Source organism: Heteronotia binoei, chromosome 5 (genome assembly GCF_032191835.1).
Source record: "Heteronotia binoei isolate CCM8104 ecotype False Entrance Well chromosome 5, APGP_CSIRO_Hbin_v1, whole genome shotgun sequence".
NCBI classification, from domain to species: Eukaryota; Metazoa; Chordata; class Lepidosauria; order Squamata; family Gekkonidae; genus Heteronotia; species Heteronotia binoei.
In genome coordinates this window covers 5,413,155-5,431,127 of record NC_083227.1, presented here as the reverse complement: position 1 = coordinate 5,431,127, position 17,973 = coordinate 5,413,155, and the positions used below count along the sequence as shown (strand labels likewise).

Here is a 17,973-nt window from a genome sequence, read left to right as displayed (position 1 = left end):
CACTCTTGGACTTAACAGGATCCACCATGAATGGGGGCAAACTGGGCTGGGTTCATTCATGAACATCATGTGTGAGTCTCATATGTTTGGAACAGGGTTTTTTTTAAAAAAAGAACTTTATAGACAATTATTACTATTATTTACTAGATTATAAACCTCAGGGCTCTAGGTGATGCACAACCGCATTAAAGACATCTCCTAATTCAAACAAAGAACAAAATAGAAATACACAATAAAAACAAATGGTGGATAATTATCCCAATTTGCAGACTGCCAGCCACTCCAAGGGCGTGGGAGAAGGGAGTGAAGCAAGCATGAAAAAGCATTGAAAAAGACACGCCACGCCAATCTTCAATGAATTTAATAAAGCTCAACTCACTAAAAACTTCTACAATAAAAACAACAAAACCGCACTGCTTTAACTGAAACAAAGAATGATCTTTCATGTGCTATGACCCCTCTTTTCTCTGGTTGATAAAGAAATCCTTAATTGAGGGTTGCCCAACTGCCGGGGGGGGGGGAGTGTGGTGCCCCTTATAACACCATGTGGGGTGGTGGGATGTATTTGAAGGTTTCAATCATGGCCAAAGATCCTTCAGTAGTCTGAACATGGAACATTTCTTCCTAGTTAGATAAGGTTCCTGTGTAGATTCAAGCTTTCTACAAGAGTTTATATAGCATCGATGCTTTAAATGGTTTGTAGTCGTCTTTTAGATGTGAAATAAAAGAAAAACTATTTTAACAGATTAAGCAGTAACTTGGTTTCACCTTGAGTGTGTTTTTTAGATGCTGCTGAAGATGGCCAATCTCTTTCCACACTGTGAGCATTCAAAAGGTTTCTCCCCTGTGTGGGTTCTTTAGTGCTGTTGAAGAGTGCCACTTTGACTGAATCTCTTTCCACACTCTGAACATTCATGAGGTTTCTCCCCTGTGCGGGTTTTTTGATGCCATTGAAGAGTGCCACTCCGACTGAATCTCTTTCTACACTCAGAGCATTCAAAAGGTTTTTCTCCAGTGTGGGTTCGTTGGTGCCGTTGAAGATTTGCACTCTGACTGAATCTCTTTCCACACTCAGAACATTCAAAAGGTTTTTCCCCGGTATGGGTTCTTTGGTGCCGATGAAGATAGCTACTATGACTGAATCTCTTTCCACACTCAGAGCATTCAAAAGGTTTTTCCCCTGTGTGGGTTCTTTGGTGAATTTGAAGTTTGCCACTCTGACTGAATCTCTTTCCACACTCAGAACATTCAAAAGGTTTCTCCCCTGTGTAGGTTCTTTGGTGCTGCTGAAGATTGTTACGCGTACTGAATCTCTTTCCACACTCAGAGCATTCAAAACGTTTCTTCCCTGTGTGGGTCATTTGGTGCCGTTGAAGATTGCCGCATGTTCTGAATCTCTTTCCACATTCCGAGCATTCAAAAGGCTTCTCCCCTGTGTGGGTTTTTTGATGCTCATGAAGATTGCTGCTGTAACTGAATCTCTTTCCACACTCAGAGCATTCAAAACGTTTCTTCCCTGTGTGGGTCATTTGGTGCCGTTGAAGATTGCTGCATGTTCTGAATCTCTTTCCACACTCAAAGCATTCAAAAGGCTTCTCCCCTGTGTGGGTTTTTTGATGCTCATGAAGATTGCTGCTGTAACTGAATCTCTTTCCACACTCTGAGCATTCAAAAGGTTTCTCCCCTGTGTGAGTTCTATGATGACGTTGAAGACTGCCACTCCCACTGAATCTCTTTCCACACTCTGAGCATTCAAAAGGTTTCTCCCCTGTGTGAGTTCTATGATGACGTCGAAGACTGCCACTCCCACTGAATCTCTTTCCACACTCTGAGCATTCAAAAGGTTTCTCCCCTGTGTGAGTTCTATGATGACGTTGAAGACTGCCACTCCGACTGAATCTCTTTCCACACTCAGAGCATTCAAAAGATTTTCCCCTAGTGCGAGTTCTTTGGTGCCGTTGAAGATCACTACTTTGACTGAATCTCTTTCCACGCTCAGAGCATTCAAAAGATTTTCCCCTAGTGCGAGTTCTTTGGTGCCGTTGAAGATCGCTACTTTGACTGAATCTCTTTCCACGCTCAGAGCATTCAAAAGGGTTTCCCCCAGTGCGGGTTCTTTGGTGCTGTTGAAGATCACTACTTTGACTGAATCTCTTTCCACGCTCAGAGCATTCAAAAGGTTTTCCCCCTGTGTGGGTTCTTTGGTGCCGTTGAAGATCGCTACTTTGACTGAATCTCTTTCCACATACTTGACATTTGAGCAGTTTTGCCCTTCTGTGTATTCTGTGGTGCAGAAGGAGCTGCCATCTATTTTTTAAATACTTTTCACATTGATTGGATGTACTTGCCTGGATCCAGATGTTTTGTTTTAAGTCTTCATTTTTAACTCTACCTGGCAATGGCTGATAAAGTGCTTGTCCCTCATGATTCTTCTGTACATCCTCTGCTGGAATAAAAAGAGAGATCCCATTAACATCTGGGAGGGCAGGTAAAGTCCAAAGCCACGTACATGACTGCAGGAAGAAGATATCGGATTTATATCCCGCCCTCCACTCTGAATCTCAGAGTCTCAGAGCAGCTCACAATCTCCTTTATCTTCCTCCCCCACAACAGACACCCTGTGAGGTGGGTGGGGCTGAGAGAGCTCTGACGGAAGCTGCCCTTTCAAGGACAACTCCTGTGATAGCTATGGCTAACCCAAGGCCATTCCAGCAGGTGCAAGTGGAGGAGTGGGGAATCAAACCCGGTTCTCCCATATAAGAATCCGCACACTTAACCACTACACGAAACTGGAGGAGAGGACATGGCCCTTTGGCCTCTTCCAGCTTGCCTGATCTTAACCACTTCTCTTCCGCCTTTCCCCAGAATATCTCGTATGTAAGGATACCTCATCGCCTTGAGAGCCACAGCTGAGCTCTTATTCAGAAGCTCCTGACCCTCCAATGCCAAATTCCTAGAATACCTAAGTTGCCTGAGAGCCGTGACTTCTTAAAAACCCCCACCCTGAACTCTCTGTAACTCTGGTTAGACCTCACGTAGAGTTGTTTTGGGCACCACAATTTAAGAAGGATATAGACATGCTGGAACTTGTCCAAAGGAGGGCAAGGAAGATGATGAGGGGTCTGGAGACCTATGAGGACAGACTGAAGGAGCTCAGTATGCTTAGCATGGAGAGGAGATGACTGAGAGGTGATAGGATCACCATCTTTAAGTACCTGAGGGGCTGTCATATAGAGCAGGGGTCCCCAACCACCGGGCCGCGGACCAGTACCAGTCCCTGGCCTGCTAGCAATGGGGCCGCGGAGTGGGGCAAAGCAGCCCTGCTGCCCCTTCTGCCCACCTGGGACCTGGGCAGACAAAAGAGGCAGTGCAACCTTGCTCTGAAGCTACGACACTCACTGCCTCTTTCGTCTGCCCGGGTCTCAGGCCGGTGGAAGGGGCAGCACTGCTTTAAATGGGAGGGGGAGGCAGACTGGCCTTCTGCCACCTGGCTACCTAGCGGGGAGGCAGCAGAAACAGCCCCCGTCTCCCCCCTCCATTTAAAGACTCCCATGGGGGGCAGCCTGGGGTGGCAAAAACCCCAGCAGTGGCCCCCCTCCATCGGTCTGTGGTAAAACTGTCTCCCACAAAACTGGTCCCTGCTGCCAAAAAAGGGTGGGAGCCACTGATATAGAGGATGGTAAGGAGTCGTTTTCTGTTCCCCCAAAAGGTCAGACCAGAACCAAGGGGTTAAAATTAAATCAAGAGTGCTCAACTTAACATTAGGGAAAACTTCCTGACAGTCGCAGCGCTTTCTCCGTGGAACAGGCTTCCTCAGGAGGTGGTGGGCTCCTTTTTCAGAGGTGCTTTAAGCAGAGGCTGGATGGCCATCTGACAGCAATGCTGATTCAGAGCATGAGAAGGAAGGCAGGAAGGGCTGCATCCGTGCTTAGTTCTCGTGGCCCCTTCTTGCACACCCAGGGAAATGCTGACCTTGGGGTCAGGGAGTAATTTTTGTCAAGTCCAGTTTGGCAAGGGATCCTGGAGGTTCCCCCTATCTTCTGGGCACGCAGCAGGGCTCACTGGGGATGTGTGGGGAAAGGTATCAGTGAGGTTCCTGCATTGTGCAGAGGGTTGGACCGGATGACCCTGGAGATACCTTAGAATACTTTTCGAGACCATTGGGAAACGGTGTGAAATTTATTCTCATGCTAGGCTAGCGCGCTTTGATATTTTCATGCTCCATTGTGATGAATTGTTCTATGCAGACTAAATTGGGCTGCAGCTGGGACACGTACGTTGCAACATGAGGTGTCCTCTAATACCAAGTAATTCATGTATTAGCCAGAACAGTTAGCTTTTCACGTTTTTCTGCTGCTGAACTGCAGAAGCTGCTGCAGAACTCTCTGTCTGGGGCACTGATGCTCTGTATTCTTGGTGTTGGGGGGGAGGGACACAGTGGGAGGGCTTCGAATGTCCTGGCCCCGCTGATGCACTTCTCGACAACGCCTGGTTTTCTGGGTCGCTGTGTGACACAAAGTTTGGACTGGATGGGCCATTGGCCTGATCCAACATGGCTTCTCTCGTGTTCTTATGTGACACAGAGTGTTGGACTGGATGGGCCTTTGGCCTAATCCAACATGGCTTCTCTCGTGTTCTTATGTGACACAGAGTGTTGGACTGGATGGGCCATTGGCCTGATCCGACATGGGTTCTCTCGTGTTCTTATGTGACACAGAGTGTTGGACTGGATGGGCCATTGGCCTGATCCGACATGGGTTCTCTCGTGTTCTTACGTGACACAGAGTGTTGGACTGGATGGGCCATTGGCCTGATCCAACATGGCTTCTCTTATGTTCTTACGTGACACAGAGTGTTGGACTGGATGGGCCATTGGCCTGATCTGACATGGCTTCTCTCATGTTCTTATGTGACACAGAGTGTTGGACTGGATGGGCCATTGGCCTGATCCGACATGGCTTCTCTCGTGTTCTTATGTGACACAGAGTGTTGGACTGGATGGGCCATTGGCCTGATCCGACATGGCTTCTCTCGTGTTCTTATGTGACACAGTGTGTTGGACTGGATGGGCCATTGGCCTGATCCGACATGGGTTCTCTCGTGTTCTTATGTGACACAGAGTGTTGGACTGGATGGGCCATTGGCCTGATCCGACATGGATTCTCTCGTGTTCTTATGTGACACAGAGTGTTGGACTGGATGGGCCATTGGCCTGATCCGACATGGGTTCTCTCGTGTTCTTACGTGACACAGAGTGTTGGACTGGATGGGCCATTGGCCTGATCCAACATGGCTTCTCTTATGTTCTTATGTGACACAGAGTGTTGGACTGGATGGGCCATTGGCCTGATCCGACATGGCTTCTCTCGTGTTCTTATGTGACACAGAGTGTTGGACTGGATGGGCCATTGGCCTGATCCAACATGGCTTCTCTTATGTCCTTATGTGACTCAGAGTGTTGGGCTGGATGGGCCATTGGCCTGATCCGACATGGCTTCTCTTATGTTCTTATGTGAAACAGAGTGTTGGACTGGATAGGCCATTGGCCCGATCCGACATGGCTTCTCTCATGTTCTTATGTGACACAGAGTGTTGGACTGGATGGGCCATTGGCCTGATCTGACATGGCTTCTCTTATGTTCTTATGAAACACTGGCTTGCCTACATGACAGGATCATTTCCAGACCATTGTTAAAGTGGATGTTTATAATCCCATCCAGGGGGAAGTGTAAGCTGTAAATTTTAGCAACAGAGAAATGAGGATCTGGCCCCTTCCAGAATCTTTTTGAGGGTCTCTCATCCCCACCTTTGCCTCAGGTCAGGACTCCTTCTCAGGCTTGGGTGATGGCCACAACAGTGGCCTCAGTTGCCGCTGCGTAACTCGCCAGAAAGGCCTCAGAAGAGTGCACTGCTGTTCAATAGTTCGATTCATGCATCATCGCATGGGTAGCAATTCACACCTTTGGGACTTGTGAAAGATCCTTACCCAGAGAGATGACATTCTCATAGATCTCCAGCGTGACATCTGTGCAGAGAGTTCTCTGGTCCAGATCCAACAGGGCCCATTCTTCTGCGGTGAAAGAGACAGACACCTCCTCCAAGGAAAAGGGACACTGAAAGAAAAAGCAGATGCCCTCATCAGAGATCATGCCAGGCAGAAACCGCACACTGGGAGGGTGTATTATTATTATTAACAATAAATTGGAGTAGTCTGGGATGGGACAAGATGTATGGCTTGACATGGGTAAAGGGAGCGGTGTTGAGGGCCTATCTCCCCTGGACACTTTGTAGAAACTGCAAGAGCAAAAGCGCCCCCCTTCCAAAAAAAGGAAGGGGACATAGGCTGTCCCCAGTTCATCTCCCCTACCTGGACTGGAGGTAAAGCAGCTGTTTCCACACCTCCGAAAAGACTACGGCTGAACAGCATTTCTTCACTGCCTGTTAGTAAGAGAAGGGAGGGAGGGAGGGCTTATGTTCTTATGAAACACTGGCTTGGCCTACACGGCAGGATCATTTCCAGACCATTGTTAAAGTGGATGTTTATAATCCCACCAAGGGAGAAGTGTAAGCTGTAGGCAAGCCAGTGTTCCATAAGAACATATCATGACTTCCTATTCCATTTGCTTGTTTGCAACACCTTCCCAGGAGTTTGAAAACTTGCCCTGTGTACATCAACACATTCTCCCCGCCCCAACCCGGTACCCATTTCATTGTATAATAATAATGTTAAAAATCAAATAAGAAAAACCACACATTTCTTTCATACTTTTTTGCTAAATTACTGGAGGAGCACTCATGAACCTTGGAGTGATAAATGCTGCCAAAATATTTCCGGCTTCTGTGAGAACTGAAATGTTCCTTGTGAACTCTGGAGCTCCGAAGGTTACAGCATCCCTGGTGGATCAAGCCAAAAGCCCAGAATCCCATTCTCCTGCCAGCTGGGGCCTTGTGGGGGGTTTTTTTTGGGGGGGGGGAGGAGGAAGAAAGCTGTAGAAATGATGCCACGTGACACTTCGTGACTTCCTGTTCCATTTGGGAGCCAGTTTGGTGTTGTGGTTAAGGGCGTGGACCTTCATCTGGGAGAACCAGGGTTCATTCTCCCACTCCTCCACCTGCAGCTGCTGAGTGAGCCTGGGTCAGTCACAGTTCTTGAAAGAGCTGCTTTCTCACAAGCAGTTCTCGAAAGGGCTCTGTCAGCCCCACATACTTCACAGGGTGTCTGTTGTGGGGAGGGGACGGAGACTGTAAGCCACTCTGAGGCTATGAAGAAGAAGATGATGATATTGGATTTATATCCCGCCCTCCACTCCGAAGAGTCACAGAGCGGCCTTCGATCTCCTTTCCCTTCCTCCCCCACGACAGACACCCTGTGAGGTGGGTGGGGCAGAGAGGGCTCTCACAGCAGCTGCCCTTTCGAGGACAGGCTCAGAGTGGCCTACAATCTCCTTTCCCTTCCTCCCCCACGACAGACTCCCTGTGAGGTGGGTGGGGCTGAGAGGGCTCTCACAGCAGCTGCCCTTTCAAGGACAGAATCTCAGAGCAGCCTACAATCTCCTTTCCCTTCCTCCCCCACAACAGACTCCCTGTGAGGTGGGTGGGGCTGAGAGGGCTCTCCCAGCAGCTGCCCTTTTAAGGACAGAGGCTCAGAGTGGCCTACAATCTCCTTTCCCTTCCTCCCCCACGACAGACTCCCTGTGAGGTGGGTGGGGCTGAGAGGGCTCTCACAGCAGCTGCCCTTTCAAGGACAGAATCTCAGAGCGGCCTACAATCTCCTTTCCCTTCCTCCCCGACAACAGATGCCCTGTGCGGTGGGTGGGGCTGAGAGGGCTCTCACAGCAGCTGCTCTTTCAAAAATAACCTCTGCCAGAGCTATGACGGACCCAAGGCCATTCCAGCAAGTGCAAGTGAAGGAGTGGGGACTCAAACCCGGTTCTCCCAGATGAGAGCGCTATGGCTGACCCAAGGCCACTCCAACAGGTGCAAGTGGAGGAGTGGGGACTCAAACCCGGTTCTCCCAGATAAGACAGCTATGGCTGACCCAAGGCCACTCCAGCAGGTGCAAGTGGAGGAGTGGGGACTCAAACCCGGTTCTCCCAGATAAGACAGCTATGGCTGACTCAAGGCCACTCCAGCAGGTGCAAGTGGAGGAGTGGGGACTCAAACCCGGTTCTCCCAGATAAGACAGCTATGGCTGACCCAAGGCCACTCCAACAGGTGCAAGTGGAGGAGTGGGGACTCAAACCCGGTTCTCCCAGATAAGACAGCTATGGCTGACCCAAGGCCACTCCAGCAAGTGCAAGTGAAGGAGTGGGGACTCAAACCCGGTTCTCCCAGATAAGAGAGCTACGGCTGACCCAAGGCCACTCCAACAGGTGCAAGTGGAGGAGTGGAGACTCAAACCCGGTTCTCCCAGATAAGAGAGTTATGGCTGACCCAAGGCCATTCCAGCAGCTGCAAGTGGAGGAGTGGGGAATCAAACCTGGTTCTCCCAGATAAGAGAGCTATGGCTGACCCAAGGCCATTGCAGCAGGTGCAAGTGGAGGAGTGGGGAATGAAACCCGGTTCTCCCAGACAGGAGTCCTCACACTTATCCACTACACGAAACTGGCTCTGAGTGAAGGGCAAGGTATAACTCCAGTCTCATCTTTCTCCTTTTCTTCTTTCTACTAGGCCTTCCTGTCAAGGATATATAAGAGACAAGAATGGGAAAGTCCTGTGTTGGCAGCTCAAAAAACAAAAGAAATCTAAGTCTGGTTGACTCACAGGGCATGGGCACCACACACAAACACCCACTCCAGCACTCCTTTGTACAGCTCATGAATTATCCCTGAATGTCCTTCACACAAAGAGCCTATCACCCATGCATAAACAAACACTGAAAAGTTCAGGACAATCGTCTTGCTCTTTGACCACACTGGCCACAGTGTGCGAAAACAGTATTGCAAGTAAGTCAAAATAGCCTATCAAAACCTTTCCTAACCTCGCCCTGACCTGGATAGCCCAGACAAGCCCAATCTTGTGAGATCTCAGAAGCCAAGCAAGGCTCAACTCGGGCAAGTACTTGGACGGGAGACCTCCTTGGAATACCAGGACCGGAAGGCAGAGGCAGGCTGGCGCGTGGGAGTCGGCGAGGTACGCAGCTGTTTGGGGCACCACTTCACCACAGGGTCGGGAGTGTGCGCCCCCCCTGCCCTGCTCACGCAGAGGGAGTTCACTTCAGAGGGAGCTGGTTGGACGGCAGCCGCCCACGCTCATGGCCACTGTCCAGTCAGCTCCCTCTGAAAAGGCAGAGGGCTGGGTGAGGGGTGGGCTAAGTGATGATGTCACTTTGACGTCATCATGCCACATGCGCAAACTGCGTGCGGTTAGCATCCTGGGGGTGCGTGGGGCAGCAGAACCCCTAGCCCAGGACCTGCACAACACATTATTTCATACTTTTTTATTAAATTCTGGGAGAAGCAGAAGGGAAGCACTCACAAGCCCGGGGGGGGGGGCAGGCCTTTTTCTGTAGAAAGAGCACAGAAGGAAATCATTTGCATATTAGGCCACACCCCCTGATGCCAAGCCAGCCGGAACTGTGTTCCTGTGCATTCCTGCTAAAATAAACAAAAAGCCCTGCCTGGGGGTGATAAATGCTGCCTACATCTTTCAGGCTTCTGTGAGACTTGACATGCCCTGCGAATTCTAGAGCTCTAAAGGTTACATCATCCCTGCTGGATAGGGGAGGGACGGTTGCTCAGTGGTAGAGCATCTGCTTGGTAAGCAGAAGGTTCCAGGTTCAATCCCCGGCATCTCCCACTAAAAAGGGTCCAGGCAAGTAGGCATGAAAAACCTCCGCTTGAGACCCTGGAGAGCCACTGCTGGTCAAGGGAGGGATGATGGCTCAGTGGTAGAGCCTCTGCTTGGTAAGCAGAAAGTTCCAGGTTCAATCCCCGGCATCTCCAACTAAAAAGGGTCCAGGCAAGTAGGTGTGAAAAACCTCAGCTGGACACCCTGGAGAGCTGCTGCCAGTCTGCGTAGACAATACTGACTTTGATGGACCGAGGGTCTGATTCAGTAGAAGGCAGCTTCATATGGTCATATGATCAGACCAAAAGCCCAAAAATCCCATTTTTTAGTTGGCTGGGCTCTTGTATTGGTGGGGAGAGAGAGTTGAAAATGACACCACAAGACACCTACCATCACATTTGGCCCCAAACCCAGACATCCCAATCGTATCCAGGCAAAAGGAGCCCTTACCACCGGAGACGGCATCTTGGGTACTCTCCTGGGCTTGCGCCCTCCATGCCTCCTCCAAGGAAGTCCGTTCAGCCTCAGCGAAGGAAGTCTCTGTCTTCCTGGATGGTGCCCGCATCTGAAACGGCAGTGAAAGAGAAAGGTAAGAGATGGGATGGGAAAGAGGCCAAGGAATGGGTCCTGCCTGATTCCCAGACCCTGAACCCTTCCATCGCTCCCTAGTGAGCTATCTGGAGGGAGAAGAAATTCTCTCGTAGAAGAGGCTGCTGAAGGAGCCTCTCGTTTGGATAATCAACACTTGGATAGATGTCAGGCAGAGAAACTTTAGGATAAGACCAGATATCATGGCTTGAATTAGTCACACCTGAAGGAAACCCCCTCACCTGTTCTGCCTGCCTCTTCTCCTCTGCCTGGCTCAGGAGGAAACCTTCGGCCAGGGCCACCGCCTGGGAACTGGTCTCTGGCTTGCACCCTCTCACCCAGCACTGCATTTCCTGGGGCAGCAGAGTCAGGAACTGCTCCAGGACCACCCGGTCCACGATTTGTTTCTTGGTGCTCCTCTCTGGCTCCAGCCAATGGCTGCAAAGTTGATGTAGCCGGCTGCAAACCTCTCGAGGCCCACCAGCCTCATGGTACTGGAATTGCCGGAAGAGTCGACAATGTGCATCTGAGATCGCCATGACCAGATAATGGATCTCTGGCACTGGGCTACCAGAATTCAACCCCACTCCCACTTTGGGTGGGATGGAGGCCTTTGCTTGCTGTCTTGCCAGTTCCTGGTCTTTCTGGCTCCTTCTCCTCCACTTCCTTCCTCTTCTCTTGGGACACCTCAACTCCGACTGGAAAGACGCTTTTAGTCCCTTGGCTATGAAGAGAGGCTTCTCCCTGGGGGGGGGGGGGAGGAGAGACGGACAGGGACATGTCACAAGGAAAAACCTCCAAAGGAAGTTTAGAGCCAAAGGCTAAAAACATCCACAGTTGTAGACAAAAGTACACATGTCCATTACAATCATATAAAAACCTTGTAAGGGCCCAAATGAAGCCTCATAAAATCCTTGAAGTGACAAATGCACAGGAAAGATACATGTATAACCTGTTGCATTTCAGCCTGCAAAGGCCTTCTTCGGAGGTCAAACAGAACAAAGTCCCAGGTACTCATGCAAGTCAAGAAACAATTAATAGAGTGGGATGTTCCAATATGGAAATGAATGACACCCTTTTTTGAAGTCCCCAAATGTACCCGGTCTTGTGCCAGCAGCAATCCTATGTACAGCAAATAATACTATTGCAAGCATGTTCCTTCCAGTTTAGTCCTAAGAACAAAATCCCTTTATCAGGGGCAGTGTCACTTCAATATGGCACCAGGAAACCAAGCCAGAATTCCCCGGGGGGATCAGAACAAAAGTGCTTTTGGTGGTTTGTAGACCAAGTTTAATATCCATTTGCTGTATTACATACCAAGCTGTTTTGCATCTTGCCTCCTTGGTTCTTTGGGAAAGTGAACTGTCTCTGTTTGGCTCTTTATGGATGTTACAAGCTTAGCCTCTCATTACACTGGTTCAGTCTGTCTGAGGGGCTAATTCAGGGGTGTTGAATTCATCTGTTATGAGGGCCGGATCTAACATAAATGAGACCTTGTTGGGCCGGGCCGTGTTGAGTTGGGCCGAGCTGTGTTGGGCCATGTATGCACCTATTTAAGATTAGGTAGCAGACAGGAGGGCCTGGCGTGACTTTGTCCGTGGGGGTCGCAAAGAGTTGGACTCGACTGTGCGGCTGAACAACAAATATATACATTTTATAAAGAACACAGACAAACATTTTTTTTTAAAATTAAAACATGCTTAAAACATTAGCACTCATTGGTCTTGGCTCAGTAACTCTGCTGTGTGGTTGAGAAAGGCTTGGCTCAGTAACTAGGGTTGCCAAGTCCAATTCAAGAAATATCTGGGAACTTTGGGGGTGGAGCCAGGAGACATTAGGGGTGGAGCCAAGATCAAGGCTGTGACAAGCATAATTGAACTCCAAAGGGAGTTCTGGCCATCACATTTAAAGGGACGGCACACCTTTTCAATTCCTTCCTTCCACAGGAAATAATGGATAGGGGTACCTTCTTTTGGGGCTCATAGAATTGGACTCCCTGGTCCAATCTTTTTGAAACTTGGGGGGTATTTTGGGGAGAGGCACTAGATGCTATACTGAAAATTCGGTGCCTCTACCCCAAAAAACAGCCCCCCCAGGTACCCGTGGATCAATTCTCCGTGATTTTCTATGGGAATAAATCTCCATAGGGAATAATAGAGTTCCCAGCAGACATTTCCCTCCCCTCCCCCCGCTTTCTGACAACCCTGAAGCGGGGGGAGGGCCTCCAAACCGGGGGATCCCCTGCCGCCACCTGGGGATTGGCAACCCTATCAGTAACTCTGCTGTGTGGTTGAGAAAGCCTGGAAAAACTAGCTCTGCCTCCCCCCCCTTCCTCCCCAAGGGAGGAGCCTCAGCCAATGGAGAAAAGAGAGGCTTTGCTCTGTAGCTCCTGTGCAGTTGAGCAAGCCTCGCAAAGCAAACTGTTATGCAGAAGGGAGCAGATGACAACCACTTGCTTGGGGGCCTGATAGGAGCCCTCCGGGGGCCTGACTTGGCCTCCAAAATGCGTGTTTGACACCCCGGTCTAACTCTTAAGGGAAACTGGAGCCCCAAAATGATAAGAGGGTGACCCCTAACCATTGTATGTATCTCTTCAATAGACCTGAAGTGTTAGGCTAGAAAAAAAGGAAAGGTCCCCTGTGCGAGCACCAGTCGTTTCCAACTCTGGGGTGACGTTGCTTTCACAACGTTTTCACGGCAGACTTTTTACGGGGTGGTTTGCCATTGCCTTCCCCAGTCTTTTACACTTTCCCCCCCAGCAAGCTGGGGACTCATTTGACCGACCTTGGAAGGATGGAAGGCTGAGTTAACTTTGGGCCGGCTACCTAAACCCAGCTTCCGCCGGAATCGAACTCAGGTCGTGAGCAGAGAGTTCAGACCACAGTACTGCAGCTTTACCACTCTGTGCCACGGGGCCCCTTTTTTAGGCCACAGCTCTGTTCAAACACCCAGCTGAGGGGAAGGGGCAGGAATGTGTCTGTCTGCAGGAGCAACTGAGATCTAGAGAGAAAGGAATACAGGCTGAGATTTGGATCAAGAACACAGAGGGATAGAAATGCTCCCTCTGGGCTTTTAACTTGCTTTAAGTTTAGGAGATTCCTTAAAGGGAAGAGAAATACTAATACTGATGTCTAAATTAAGAGAACTTGGTATACTGGGGAGTGGGGGGGGGGGGGGAAGATATCAAAATAAATGAACAGAAAACAAAGATGTCATCAAAAATATGAAATTACAAGAGCAGGTACAATTGAGGAATGAAACTGGTCTTGAAGGTTGAAATAAGGCAGAATCCTAGCAGTACGCGCAGGATGGGAGAGTGAGCAGGCTCAGCGGGATTTCGTTCGGAGAAGGGGGGAGGATGTTATAGAAGCGGACATTTTCGATGCGATCCTCAAAAAACCCCACTTCTGCAGAGCGACCCCACTGAGCTGAAGAGGATGTCACAGGCCGCAGCCTGGCTGAAGTCGCGTTTTATTAGCCACGCTAGCGGCTCTTGCATGCATGGAAAGGCGAGGTCGGAATTTTGTAAATGAATATAAATAAACTCTTCCCCCGGCTTCTGTCGATCACAGCAGGCCCTCTGCACTCACCCCAGAGAGGTCTGACTTCCTCTTCTCCTCTGCTAGTCCGCAGCCTGGACAGTGTGGGGTAACCCACCCTATAAACCTTGAGGATCTATGAAGAGCTGAGCTTGGAAACTCACTCAGCTCCCAGCGGGAGAAGAAGGTCTCCCCTCTCCCCCTCCTGTGGGGCCTTATATGCTCTCTCCCCAGACCCCGACCCCTGAGTGGTGATTGGCCCTCCCTTCTCTCCAATTCCACCAACGTCCAATCACAGGGCTCAGGGGATGTCAGGGGACACAGGCCTGCTCTGAACTTTACTCCAGGCCTCACAGGCCTTCTTGAGGCCTTAGTCCTAGGATCTTTGGCCTTATTTTATTTATTTATTTATTTATTTAATTTATTTATTTAGAATTTATATCCCGCCCTTCCCACGAATGGCTCAGGGCGGCTTACAACAATAGATCCCACATAACAATAAGCAATATTTAAACATGTGAGGGAATAGACAATTAAAACAGATAAAACAGATAAAACTCTAAAAATTAATAAAGCCCTAGGATCATGACAGGATCATCTGGGGGCAGGGATGCTCTGTGTTCTTCGTGCTTGGGGGCAACATTGCCGGGAGGCTTCTTGAGTTCTGGCCCCACTGATGGACCTCCTGATGACATGTCAGTTTTGGCCACTTTGTGACACAGAGTGTAGGACTGGATGGGCCAATGGCCTGATCCAACATGGCTTCTCTTATGTGACTCAGAGTGTTGGACTGGATGGCCCATTGGCCTGATCCAACGTGGCTTCTCTTATGTTCTTATGTGACTCAGAGTGTTGGACTGGATGGGCCATTGGCCTGATCCAACATGGCTTCTCTTATGTTCTTATATGACACAGAGTGTTGGACTGGATGGGCCACTGGCCTGATCCAACATGGCTTATGTTCTTATGTGACTCAGAGTGTTGGACTGGATGGGCCACTGGCCTGATCCAACATGGCTTCTCTTATGTTATGTGACACAGAGTGTTGGACTGGATGGGCCACTGGCCTGATCCAACATGGCTTCTCTTATGATCTTATGTGACACAGAGTGTTGGACTGGAGGGGCCATTGGCCTGATCCAACATGGCTTCTCTTATGTTCTTATGTGACACAGAGTGTTGGACTGGATGGGCCATTGGCCTGATCCAACATGGCCTCTCTTATGTTCTTATGTGACTCAGAGTGTTGGACTGGATGGGCCATTGGCCTGATCCAGCATGGCTTCTCTTATGTTCTTATGTGACTCAGAGTGTTGGACTGGATGGGCCATTGGCCAGATCCAACATGGCTTCTCTTATGTGACACGGAGTGTTGGACTGGATGGGCCATTGGCCAGATCCAACATGGCTTCTCTTATGTGACACGGAGTGTTGGACTGGATGGGCCATTGGCCTGATCCAACATGGCTTTCTTATGTGACTCAGAGTGTTGGACTGGATGGCCCATTGGCCTGATCCAACAGGGCTTCTCTTATGTTCTTATGTGACTCAGAGTGTTGGACTGGATGGTCCATTGGCTGATCCAACATGGCTTCTCTTATGTTCTTATGTGACACAGAGTGTTGGACTGGATGGGCCATTGGCCTGATCCAACAGGGCTTCTCTTATGTTCTTATGTGACACAGAGTGTTGGACTGGATGGGCCATTGGCCTGATCCAACATGGCCTCTCTTATATTCTGATGTGACACTGAGTGTTGGACTGGATGGTCCATTGGCTGATCCAACATGGCTTCTCTTATGTTCTTATGTTACACAGAGTGTTGGACTGGATGGGCCATTGGCCTGATCCAACAGGGCTTCTCTTATGTTCTTATATTACACAGAGTGTTGGACTGGATGGGCCATTGGCCTGATCCAACAGGGCTTCTCTTATGTGACACAGAGTGTTTGACTGGAGGGCCACTTGCCTGATCCAACATGGCTTCTCTTATGTCATGTCTGGGGCAGGGATGCTCTGTCTTCTTGTGCTTGGGGGGCAACAGTGGGAGGGGACTTCTGGAGTTCTGGCCCCACTGGTGGACCTCCTGGTGGCATCTGGATTTTGGCTGCAGAGTGTTGGACTGGATGGGTTATGGGCCTGATCCAACATGGCTTCTCTTATGTTTTTATGCTCTGTCTTCCTGGTGCTTGGGGGGGTGCAAACAATCCAGAAAACTTACGATGCACCAGAGTCCTCTACACAAAGCTTAAGCAATAGGGGGGAGGGAGGGGATGAGAAGGTACTTCCTTCACGACGTTCATGAGGATGAACTCTTTACGACTGGTTTGCAAGTCGGTTTTCCAACCATCCAGTCTGCCAAAGTGACCTAGAATGTTTTTCTTAATTGGTGACTACAAGATACCAGGGTGCAGCAAGCAAGGTATTGGATACTGTTCGCCGCTGGGACACCTCCGAATGCCTCTCCTTTTACCTATGAGAATACAGCCAGCATTGCAATTAGGCTCCTTTGTTTGGTTCTCCAAACACAGCCCATCACACAGGAGGTCTTGAACCTGTGCTTGGGCTTGTAGTCTGTGAAATAACTAGGTGCAAAAGAATGCCTCAAGACATGTGCAAAGTGTTTCTCCCCCCTCACCACTGTATTTAGAGAGAAGGGGATGAATCCAACACTGCATTTCTGAGGGCACAAGGACTTCCACCCAGACAGCCTGAAACGTACCCCCAAATCTGGCAGAAGGGGTGGAAGGATCCTCTCCTTCAGGGCCTTCGTATAAACTAGGGGTGGGCAAAATGTGGCTTGGGAGTCTAGGGCTGCCAAGCCCCCGGTCCGGGCGCGGAATCCCCCCTGCATCGCTGGCACCATGACGTCACCCGGAAGTGACATCAAAATGGCACTTCAACACTCCCCCCCCCCCGGGGCACGGCCGCTCTAGGAGTTACCGTGAAAATTCTATGGTTTCCCCCCCGATGCTCTAGCCATTTGGGAGGTAAAACTCTATGGTACAATAGGTGCCGTAGGGTTTTAGCCTCCCAAATAGCTAGAGCGTCTGGGAGAACCATAGAGTTTTCCCGCAAGCACCTAGAGCAGCCCCGCACAGGCGCCACCGTTTTGATGACGTCGCTTCCGGGTGACGTCATTTCATCGCTCATGTGCATCGTGCACACGAATGTTCCCAGCCAGGGGAAGAAGAGGTCTTGGGAGCCACATGTGGCTGTTCCACACATATTGTGTGGCTCTCAAAGCCTCCGCTACCCTGGGTATGGGTATGGAAAAGGCATCCCTCTCTTTAAATCACTTCTCCAAGCCAGTTGGCGGATTGGAAAAAATGCATTTGAAGTTAAAGTTGCTTCCTTTCCACCTCTCTCTCCCTTTCCAATCTATTGTAATGCCTGCCTGCCCTCAAACACCGGATGTCCATGTCGTGCGGCTCTCCAACATTTGACGTTTATTCTATGCGGCTTTTACATTAAGCCAGTTTGGCCACCCCTGGTATGAACACTTCGCTGGGATCCGAATCCCTCAGGTGTAAACGCTTCGCTTGAATCCGAATTCCAGGCGGTTTGCGCTCCCTTTTCACTTCAGACGGCTGCCCCCTAAGACTGGCACGAGGAAGGGCCAATCGGAGAGAGGCCGAGGAGGCAGGCAGCCAATCAGGAAGCGGGCGTCTCTAAGCCACGCCCCCCGTGCACTGAAAAGGCTTGGGCGGGAGGCGGGTCTCCCTTCAGCGCCTTCATACTGAGCAGCACGTGCGTGTTTTCCAAGATGGAGTTATTTGTAAAGATTATAAAACGCTCCGTTTTCACTTCAGGCTTCAAACATTACCTCAGACACCGGACAGACCCGTCCCAAACGAAATCCCCTTCAGCACAAACTCGCACTCGACATCTCGCCCTCCGGCCAGTCCCAACGTCTATGAAAGACGGGCACTGGAGGGAGCCAATGGGGGCTCTTGCTGAGAGTAGCAGGAGCCAATGAGGAGGCAGGACCTTCTAAATCCCGGCCTCTGCACCCTGAGGAGGCGTTTAGAAGGACGAGCCGAACTGAACCGGTACG

At 50.0% G+C, this 17,973-nt stretch overlaps 1 protein-coding gene across 1 annotated transcript; it reads right to left on the bottom strand.

The window, feature by feature from the left end:
* Window positions 1–804: 804 nt before the first annotated feature.
* Window positions 805–17,802, bottom strand: LOC132572110 (oocyte zinc finger protein XlCOF6-like). Its single transcript, XM_060238908.1, has 6 exons — window positions 17,743–17,802; window positions 10,620–11,121; window positions 10,240–10,354; window positions 6,368–6,438; window positions 5,987–6,113; window positions 805–2,446 (listed from the first exon to the last, which is right to left on the bottom strand). The coding sequence occupies exons 2-6, from the start codon at window positions 10,914–10,916 to the stop codon at window positions 858–860; spliced, it is 2,199 nt and encodes a 732-aa protein (XP_060094891.1). The 5' UTR covers window positions 10,917–11,121; window positions 17,743–17,802; the 3' UTR covers window positions 805–857.
* Window positions 17,803–17,973: the final 171 nt, after the last annotated feature.

Coding starts and splice junctions, on each gene's coding strand:
- LOC132572110 (XM_060238908.1), bottom strand. CDS start 10,916: ATGGCGATCTCAGATGCACATTGTCGACTCTTCCGGCAATTCCAGTAC. Junction 10,355..10,619: donor AGAAGAGGCAGGCAGAACAG/GTGAGGGGGTTT, acceptor CTGCCGTTTCAG/ATGCGGGCACCATCCAGGAA. Junction 2,447..5,986: donor TGAGAATGTCATCTCTCTGG/GTAAGGATCTTT, acceptor TTTTTATTCCAG/CAGAGGATGTACAGAAGAAT.